We start from the raw sequence: 10,077 nt of genomic DNA, 5'->3' as shown, positions 1-10,077 counted from the left end.
TTTGTGGTTTGGGCAGGTAACAGACAACACCCAGTGAAGTATGCCACTCTGTCTGCTTCCTCTTGTTTTAGGAAATTAGTTTTTGGTCTTCCTTAAGCAACCTAAATTAGTGTTTTGGTAAATTCACATGTTTATCAGACAATATTTTCAGTGTCCAGTTTTTATTTCACCATGCTACCAATGAGATTGTTGTCAGCATGCACTGTATTGAGAAAAGAGGATTAAAGCCAGTGGAGAAAACATTAGGAAACAATGTGTGGGAGATAATTCAGCGGGATTAAAAATGTTTTGTTTTGAGAAATGCAAGGTGTGCCCTCAATGTCAGATGTCTGATATAAGTATCAATGCCTGATCAGGCCAGACACAGCAGCTCAGGTGAGTGGACACATACAGTCGACGCTCCACAGTGAGTAGCTTTCTCTATAAAATCTTTGGCCTGGTTAAAGAATAATTTGACTTCATTTTAATAATATTTTCTTGCAGGTTCTTCTGAAGCAATGCAGCTCTTTTTGGTCGCAGCTTTTCTCCTGTCAGCAGTTGCTGCTCTTGTGAGTGTTGCTTTAATTAATATTGTAATTTATCCAAGTAAATCAAGCAAAGTTAACACATCAAACAAAGCAGGGGAATCTTAAAGCTAGCAGCACGTAACTTTCTACAAATGAAGTCACATTTTGTTATTCTGACACACAAACTAAACATGCTGAGAATAAGGTAAGAAATAAAACTACAAATGGGACAAAATATGTCAGGGGTTAGGTAATAAAATACAAGACAGAAAACAGTCTTATTATAAACTTAGCTGACAGGTGCTGCTGTCTCTGAATCTGCACACTCAGTTAATAAACACATTAAATAAACGAGAATAAACATCATCTTAACTTGCTGTAACTTTTGGCTAGCTGTAACAAAAGTCTAGCATTTGGTAATGCCTGACACTCTATGTACAATCTTCTTATCTACTGTAAATCAGGTTATAGCTTAATTTACTGTACTGTGTTGTGCTTTTTATGTGCTTCACACAGCCTCCTGCCTCTGGGCGACCTGGGAAACCCCCAGGACCACCAAAAGGTGACCTGCCCCCGATGAACAGACCTGTTCCCCAGGGCCCAGGTGGCCAACCTGGGAAATCCCAGTCACCACCAAAAATGGAGGAGAACCACATGAACAAGACTGGACCCTTTGGCAAAGGTGGGAAACCTGGGAAACACCAAGGAGGGTCAAAAAGTGAGGAGAGGCACATGAAGAACCCTGGTCCCCCGGTAAGCTCACAATGAAAGACTATAATTATTCTGACATGTACAGTAAGTGGACGAAAGTGTAATGAATCTTAAATGTCTAGGGTTCTGTGGTTATATTTCTGTTGGAGGGAAACTACTGACAATGTTATCAAAAATTAGAAAAGAATCAGGAGAGCCGTTCATTAAATGATGTCTCTGTTTGGTTTGACGTTTTTACCTTTTCACTCGCATTTAATGTCTGTTGTTTTTGTGAATATTCATGTGAAACACTGTTTGATGTCTGCTCTAAAAGTTGCTTTTCATAATAATTTTATTTAATCACTGTTTATTTAACCTGTTCAGCATTACGATGAAAAAAACAATATAAAATCCTTCTTTCTTTTTTTTTAGGGCAACATCGAGTTTTCTCCCGCATTCAAGGTAGGTCTACTGTACTCCGTACTGTACTGTTTATTAATGTGACATAACAAAAAGAAAATCTCATCATCTCATTTTCTTGTGCTTTTAAATACTTCTTAGGTTGACAATGTGACATTCCAGGTATTTTATTATTATTTTTATTATTATTACATACAGTAAATTAATTTGGACATACCAGAGTAACAAATGTAATTATATATTAAACCTGGTTAACTAAACATGTGGCTTTCCTCTTTAGAACATCACCAATGTCACCTTACAGCAGGTAAATCTTTACTAACTGTTTCTTTGATGCTTTAAACTACAAAACCTGGTGAAATTTTACATTCCCACTAATCTGCTGTGTTCAAATGTTTGCAGGGTGAGAACCTATTTTTGATGCCGAAGGTGGGTCTGAACGTGTCGTAATTCACAGTAAACACTTTTAACACTTTAATCGCAGTTAAAGAAAGAGCTCTAGAGATGATTTGTTCTTCGTTCACAGCACGGTGAAAGAGTCCCTCGCCATTTCCAGGTACAAACAGTCACTTCGTCACTGAAGCAATGATTACATTATCAAACACTGAGCACATTTGATCTTTACTGTTACTTTTTTACAGGGAAGAAAACATGGACCTCCTAGAAATGGGGTATAATGACTTTTTATCATTTCCAGTGAAATAATCATTGTAATTATATAAGCTTTGGATTGAGAATCTGCTCAGTAACAACAAACAACATCTCTTTATCTCAATTTCAGCAATATGTGAAGCTCATCTATAACTCCACACTGCCGGTAATCTATCTTTACTTTATATTCATATGTTTTATTAAATTAACAACTAATATAATTTCCCTTTTTATTTTTGAAGAACATGTTCTCCATGGAGTTTGGGGTGTTTAGACCTGTAAGTAGAGACAGATTGTTTTGGTTCTTTGTTATTATTAGTTTATTAGAAGTTTAGTCTCCATTAGTTAATTTTTCTTTTTCAGAAGAACGTGTCTGAGCTAGTGGCAGAGGGAGACGATGATGAAGGAGCTGATTGGTAACTGCCTGTATTTAAAGGTGATTACATTTATAAAGTAGTACTGATCCCATCTGATCACCTGAACATTGATTTGCTAACTAATCCTGAGTGTTTCTTTATCTCTCATCAGGATGAATCCAGCAGCTTTATTCCAACTTCATAATGTTTAAACAGAGATTATGATAATTGACTTTTCTGTGGTATACTCTTCAAAATAATTTCTGTACATCAGCATTTCACTATAAAACTAAATTTCTGTGTGCCACAATAAAAGAATCTGAAACACTTATCTTTGGCAAAGTTCTTTATTGTGTTGTGAAGAAGAGGAAGCTATTTGTGGAACAAACAACACAGTTTCCATTTATTACAAAAAGAGTTGGGAACAAACAAATTGCATTTGGATAAATGGCACATCCAGTGAGTGTGCAGTGACTACAGTCAAGCAGCTAGAATTAATTTCTGCTTAACCACCTCATTCCCTGGTTGACATCTAGGGTTCAAAAAGGAAGGGGAAGTTGGTCTGACCCTGGAGAAATATTGAGAAAAGCACTTGTTTAGTTATTAGCAATGATGTCACAATGTTAAAACACCAACAAGTGAGTGTTATAATACAAAAAGTACAAAAGCTGCAGTGCTATCGTACAAAATGTTACCTCATCAACTCCAGGGCCAGATGCATCACCACGAGGATCAGGAGGAATTGTCGTTGATTCTTTCTGTGTCACGACTGGCCACGTCTGAAGTAGGAAGGTTATAAAAACACAGTAGTTAGACTGGTGCACACTCTTTCCTAGGTTTATTGGTGAAATTATGAATTAGAAAGTAGTGAAGTGTTCTCACTGTTTCTGTCTGCCCCTTTGGCTGGGAAGCATGCTGAAATGAGACATGCATTAAAATTAGCCTGAAGTAGCTCCTTTTAAATTTCACAGTTCAAAATAAACTTCTTCAGATGCAACGACTGGCAACAACTCAGCACGCACATAGGTCTGCGATGACATGACTTCAGTCCACTGCTAGGCCAGACAGGCTGCATGTGGTCAGCATTCGTAGACATGTTGTCATTACGTCCACACAGTCGTGACTCAACAACTGCAGCTATGTTATTATATTGAAATCTTGTCTTTGAGTCATTGTGTATGTCACAAAACTTAATTCAAAGTAGTAAGTAGTAGTAAGTAAGTAAAATGGGTACCTGGCGTAATATATTTGATCTATACTTATTTTTTTCCCTTAATAATTGTCAGTGTTCTAGTTGTTAAGGATTAAAAAGTAAATTTATTCAACATCTGAAGAGAGTAATGACTTCAGTTTGTTTGTTTGACTGTAACCTTTCCTTTCCTTTACTTCATCATCTTGCGACTCACCTGCAGAGGGAGCTGTGGTCTCTGTGTGGTTCTCTCCGGGTTCTGCTGAGCGTTGTTGGGCTGCAGCATCATAGTATTCCTCTGCTGAGGATAGCCGTAAGGAGGCATAAAGTAAGGGAAGCCCTGCGGATGAACAAATCGATTTAAATCTGCAGAAAAATGTGGATAAGGATGTTGGAATTCACAAACAAGTACATTGTTTGCCATCATACCTGTTGCCTGGGAAGCTGAGGAAATCCATAAACAGGGTACTGAAATTGTGGATACATCTGAAAGAGATTTAAAAGAATCATTTATTTTTCCTTTAAGTATCACTGCAAAAATATACAATAACTGAGAGATGTTTTCTTGTACCTGCACAGGGTTTTGGGCCTGCTGAGGGACATTAGGAGCATTGGGGTCCTGTGGAGGTACAATCTGGTCTTGCTGGCCGTTGGGCACAAGCATAGGTGTTAGCTGGTTGCCCTGGTTGGGAAATAACAACTGGGGCCCCTGTGGACCAAAAGGACCAGCCACCTGTGGATTCAAGTTCACCACCTGTGGAGTGAGCAGCACCTCAGGCTGCTGCTGCTGCAGCACGTACTGGGGTAACAGTGAAGACCCCTGGAGACAAAGAGAATTTGTTTCACTTTACTTTCCCTTTTTTTTTTTATGTTTAAGCTAAAATCTGGCAAAGAAAAAGTTTTAACAAGTCTTTGTGATCTTCTTGTACCTGTGTTTGTCCAAGAGCTGCCAGAGTTAGTCCATTCAGTCTCAGGATCTGAGCATACAAAATGGTTAGATTAGCTTTAGTAACATTGTCCTCATGTGAACTCATTGACATAAAAGTCGTAATAACTATTTACCTCATTGCTGTTGCTTGCAAGAATTCCTATTTGCACCTGTTAGAGTAATACAGTATGAAAAATAACACTTTAACTGTAGTTTGAGATGATACACTATGAGCAAAATGTAACAGAAGCATGAAGATTAACTCACTGGAAGAGCAAAGCTTGTCTTGAATAGACAGATCAACAGTAGTGCAGTTTGCAGCTTCATGATGTCCTGCACTTTGTAAAAGCAAAAGGTGTAGCATGTAACATAAACTTCATCTTCTTATACAATTTTACTACCCTTTTAATCAAGACAAAAAGAAATACAAGCTGATCTTACCGTTTCTCCAGCTCTGGATTTCTGTGGATTCCTGTGCGTCTGTCTCCTCACCTGCTTCATGTCCCTTTTAAATTCTCTCCACTTGAGTGGTGTTAGTCCACCACCAAGCCATCCAGACAATGTGTGGTCTGTGTGACAGACATTTCTCATGGCATCAGACTCAGACACGTACAACACAGAACAGGTGAGTCTGTTATTATGTCTACGTCATGTCTCTAAACGCCATGACGCGGTCTTTGTCAAGTTTTTAACAAGTCTCTGCAGAACTTTAAAATGAATAAATTACAGTGATTATAAAATTATGATTTCTACATAGGCTGTTTTCTTTAGTTTGTGTTCTTGTTTTCTTTGTTTTTTTGCTTTAACAGGCCACAACTCAGTCACCTTTTGCTCCGGAGTCATGCTTATAGTTCACACTTCTTATATGCACCCTTAAGTAAAGTTTATATTTCAGAGTGTGGCATTTCAGTGTTCATGTAATTACAGACATGTTGTAAGATTTGAAAGAATTTTGGCATGTCATGAGAAAAAAGGGAAAACAGGAGCTGGGAGCTTATAATCAGACATTTGTCTGATTCATCATGCCCAGACTGATGGTGGCAAATCAGTGTTGACTGTGTTGCGATTCATGTTAAAGATACACAGCAAAAAGGAGAAGCGTGTATTTAGTGCTGTATTTGTTGTCAAATTTTCTGTTGCGTTTATTTTATTCATTCATTTTTCAACTTAATCTTGCACCTGCTTGAGGACTAGGAGACATTTTGACTTTCATTCATTGTCATTGTAAGAGCAGAAGTGTCCACCTGCAATGACAGTTATGTAAGTTATGTACTGGATATTTAATAGAACAATTGTTTGTTTTAATTACTTTTTTTACGTTCATATATAAAGCTATCTAAAAACCTGTCCTGAACAACAAAAACAATTTCATTTATTTTTACAGTGTCAGTAGTTACAAACTACACACATGTCAAAAAGTAATGTAACTTCTTTAATGTAAACTCTGATAAAAATGCAGTAGAAATACCAGTAGACTACTGTAAAATGTAGAAGATGAATGTTGTTTATCCCTCCCCAACACTACAGTTTAAAACACAGCTGTTTTCTCAGGTTTAGCACTCATTTGTATGTGTGTGCATTTGTGCTTCAACTCATGTGATTTTCACTTTTTGTTACACAATTATTTATTATTTGTTTTTCGTCTTTGGGCCAAACACAGACTACGTGAGTCTCTCTGTCCTCTGTGTTGCTCCTCCTTTTTATCATTGATTAGCTTTTCTGTTGACGAGAAGCACCTTAAATTTTCACATCTATGAAAAGTGCTTAACAGAACACTCACTTACTAATACCATTAACCAGCATTTCCTCATGTGTCCATGGGCTAAGACACCATTGAGTGAGTGTCTTGCATGAAAGTTTCACTGTCATCAGTCTAAAGTAAATTTTAACAGTTAGTTTGGTTTAGTTACTTAATTCAAGTCTATCAGACTGTGTCATGAAGCAGATAACTGAGCTCTTCGATTGTATGAAATGAAGCCCAGGAAACCTTCTTTATAGCAACTCTGTCATGCTTGAATCTTGGAGGGTGTAAGTTTTATTTAGTAAAATAGTTAGACAGTCAGCTTCACTAAGGCATTAGAGTAGTAGATTCATGTTCCAACGCTGTTTCCTGAAAAATTACCTCCCAACCACACTGCAAGAGTTGCATTTCACCATTTTAATCCATATTGTTTTTTATGCTCATCATGCTTTAGATGGCAGCAGAGATCCACTGTAAATCCCATTCATTTTTCTGCTGCTTTTTCAGTTGGTATAAAATCAGAACAACCAAACAAATTGTAATTTTACATAGAATTTAATTTTAAGTGAAAGTACACATGTACAGTCAACGGTCATGTTTATTAATGATGATTCATACTACAGTTCTACTTTCAGAATAAAACATAACACACACAGCTGCCATGGTCATTGCTAACTGGTGACATAATCATGTTTCATTGTCATATTGCAGTTTCATCTTAATTGTCTTCGTGACGATCATGTTCTTCACACAGAGTTGTAGCTGTTGTGTCAGTAGGAGTTGGAACCTGGGAAAACAGAGAGCGGTCAGTGAAACTTTGTCTTTCACGATTTAATAACACTATCGACCTTAATCAGTTTCTTTCTTTGTGAACTATACATTCTTACCTGAGTATCCACAGTAGCTTTCAAGGCATCCCTCTGTTTCATAAGCTGACGCTGGAGAGTCAAAGAACAGTTAGCAAATGTAGCTGTCATCACTATTCATGCACAGTACATATAAATTCTTCTTTTTTTTTTTTTTCTTACCCTGAATCTTGTCAGAGGACCTGGCTGAGGGGCAAGTTGCTGTGGCATGGCACCACCTGCCACCCCCTAAACAAAGACAGCAAGCTGTGATTAGTTTCTACAAGTCATTGTGTAAATTCTAATAAAAGAATATGGCTAAAAATAAAAAAAATCAGTGGTAATGAAAACATTATTTTATAATTATTATAATATTATTATTACCGCTGCAGGCTGCTGAGGAGCATTCATTGGTGCCATGGGTGCCATGGGTGCCATGGGTGCTATGGGTGCCATTTGAGGGACTCCCATGTAAGGATACTGATACTAAGAAAGACAGAAATCCCATTTTTATGTGGTATTTTGATACATGAATCACTATCATCATCACCATTATTACGTGAGTGCTGCTGTGTGTTGTTAACACACACACTAACCGCATTGACTGCAGGGACAGGGTACATGTTGGGAACACCAGCCTGAACAGCAAAGGCAGGAACTCCAGGAACAAACTGTAGGAGGTAAATATACTTCTGTATTACTGTATAATTGTTCATATGAAAGTTCTAATCAGGTATTTGGACTTCTGTCAAAAATACATCCTTAACATAGAGCAAAGTGTTCATTAAAGCACTGACCTGAGCAATCTGGGGCTGCCCAATCAGACCTGCTCCAGCACCAATACCCCCAACTCCTCCAACACCACCAACTCCTCCAACACCACCTACACCTCCAACGAGGATAGGTGGGTTCAGGCCTGCAGCTAACAGTGCAGGGTTTGCTCCATTCGCCACTGCTGCGTTTACCATCATGGCTGCAAGCAACCTGTCAGTCTGCATGGAGGGAGAAAGCATGTTCATTGTACAGTTTGAATTATGCCATTAATCATGCATGAATTATGAGACGTATGAATGTTGTTTTACCTTTCCTGCATTGACCTGCAATAAAGAAAAAGATATAAGTTGTTACATGCATCTTAGATAGATAGATAGATAGATAGATAGATAGATAGATAGATAGATAGATAGATAGATAGATAGATAGATAGATAGATAGATAGATAGATAGATAGATAGATAGATAGATAGACTCACATAGCACAGTGTGGCTACAAATGTTGTGAGGAGAAGAAGCTTCATTGTGCAGATCTCAACCTGTAAAACAATGTGTTTGCGTTAATATGTGCACATGTAGATAACATAGAAGTATATACAACTCTTAGCTTCCCCACACATACCTGATATTTCTGTTCTTCCTGCAAATAGTATGCGCCAAGAAGGACAATAGTTGCTGTCTGATAGTAGAACACCTTTTATCAGTCCCACAGATTATAATGAGCCAATTAGAGAGAAGAACCCTGACTTGCTCACAGACTGGATTTGTCACCTGTGTGTCATGGGGTTTTGTGATGTGACATATTTTTCCATAATACACGATTTAAAGAAATGTAACACAGTAAGCTGCCTGTCTTTAAAGACACCTGATCCCACTGAACCACTTAACGTTGTTCTCAATGCAGCTCAATGACCACAAACAAAAACAGGGTGATTCACTGTCTTAGGTTTGCGGACATTTCTGGAAGCTACAAAACTACAAACCAGTGGGAACCATCTAAGCTTTGCGGGTCGTGGTCATCGGTAGGCAAACATCATCATCAGCTGGTTTTGTAGGAAAAGCCATGAAAAACACCTGCATGCGCTTAGATTTAATTAAAGATTTAAGCCAGCAGACAGCACGCTGTTTGTGACAGTAAAACATCAAAGTAAGAATGACAACTTGTGATTTGATTCATGTTCAGAAGTGCATAGGATTTCATGTTTCCCACTGCTGTAATTTAAAACAGAAGAGGTAGAAGAGGAGGCTCATCTGTAATTAGTGAAGAGTTCATCATTTATTTGCCATTTGCCTAAAATAACTACTCACATGTTGCTTCCAACCCAGGGATGAAGATCACAAACAGCAAAAAGACCAGACCTGTTTTACTTACTGTTTTAAAATCCTCTGATATTGCTGATACACAGATATTTGTTTGTCACATTGCATCAGCCCATTTTCTAAAGACTTCGAGACATTACATTCATTCACAGTGTGGTTAGCTGGGTATGTTGTGACATACTGAGGCTGTCTGGGGGATGGCTTTTTTAGTGCTGACTGGACAGGCCACAGTAGACCAGGTAAACAGTCTCTGTGGAAGTCTGGTCTGGAGCTTTATACTAATTATACGCTGTCATGTAGTTCAAATTTAGAAACTATTTTATTGCTGTTTGCAGTTTAATGTTGGGACATATTCTTTATTTTCCAATGCAATAATGCTCATTTGAGTATCTTGTCATATTTTGTAAATGTCAGTTTTATGATTTTATAGAGAAGTTCAGATTTCTTTCATTATCTCTGGTTCTAACAAGTAGCTCTCACTCCAGGAATCCTGCCATGGTGTGAATAACGTGTTAAGGATGTTTTTCATATTTAGGGACGTAAATCAACATGTTGAAAGCAGCATACTGTATATAGAAAATATTTGTACCAGGCTCTCACACAAAAATAACTACCACGATAGGAGCCACACCCGTAACGTTGGTGTATTGCTCAAGC

The 10,077-nt window shown here is 37.9% G+C and overlaps 3 protein-coding genes across 3 annotated transcripts; 1 reads left to right on the top strand and 2 right to left on the bottom strand.

Moving 5' to 3' along the window:
- Positions 1 to 381: 381 nt before the first annotated feature.
- On the top strand, positions 382 to 2,933 carry LOC113162319 (basic salivary proline-rich protein 1-like). Its single transcript, XM_026360386.1, has 13 exons — positions 382 to 406; positions 484 to 548; positions 1,023 to 1,259; positions 1,629 to 1,658; positions 1,758 to 1,778; positions 1,897 to 1,923; positions 2,019 to 2,045; positions 2,143 to 2,172; positions 2,258 to 2,287; positions 2,398 to 2,433; positions 2,510 to 2,545; positions 2,631 to 2,703; positions 2,796 to 2,933. Exons 2-12 carry the CDS (start codon positions 498 to 500, stop codon positions 2,685 to 2,687), a joined length of 582 nt encoding a protein of 193 aa, XP_026216171.1. The 5' UTR covers positions 382 to 406; positions 484 to 497; the 3' UTR covers positions 2,688 to 2,703; positions 2,796 to 2,933.
- Positions 2,934 to 3,051: 118 nt separating this feature from the next.
- Positions 3,052 to 5,068, bottom strand: odam (odontogenic, ameloblast associated). The gene is made up of 9 exons (XM_026360595.1): positions 5,008 to 5,068; positions 4,875 to 4,910; positions 4,742 to 4,789; positions 4,384 to 4,632; positions 4,242 to 4,298; positions 4,030 to 4,152; positions 3,506 to 3,538; positions 3,319 to 3,402; positions 3,052 to 3,191 (listed from the first exon to the last, which is right to left on the bottom strand). Exons 1-9 carry the CDS (start codon positions 5,065 to 5,067, stop codon positions 3,156 to 3,158), a joined length of 726 nt encoding a protein of 241 aa, XP_026216380.1. The 5' UTR covers position 5,068; the 3' UTR covers positions 3,052 to 3,155.
- Positions 5,069 to 7,115: 2,047 nt separating this feature from the next.
- scpp9 (secretory calcium-binding phosphoprotein 9) lies at positions 7,116 to 8,742 on the bottom strand. Its single transcript, XM_026360596.1, has 9 exons — positions 8,723 to 8,742; positions 8,580 to 8,639; positions 8,409 to 8,423; positions 8,124 to 8,318; positions 7,923 to 7,997; positions 7,711 to 7,812; positions 7,510 to 7,575; positions 7,369 to 7,419; positions 7,116 to 7,268 (listed from the first exon to the last, which is right to left on the bottom strand). Exons 2-9 carry the CDS (start codon positions 8,622 to 8,624, stop codon positions 7,200 to 7,202), a joined length of 618 nt encoding a protein of 205 aa, XP_026216381.1. The 5' UTR covers positions 8,625 to 8,639; positions 8,723 to 8,742; the 3' UTR covers positions 7,116 to 7,199.
- Positions 8,743 to 10,077: the final 1,335 nt, after the last annotated feature.

Source organism: Anabas testudineus, chromosome 1 (genome assembly GCF_900324465.2).
Source record: "Anabas testudineus chromosome 1, fAnaTes1.2, whole genome shotgun sequence".
Lineage (NCBI taxonomy): Eukaryota > Metazoa > Chordata > Actinopteri > Anabantiformes > Anabantidae > Anabas > Anabas testudineus.
Note: the sequence above shows the minus strand (reverse complement) of the source record. Positions and strands in the feature narration are given on the sequence as shown.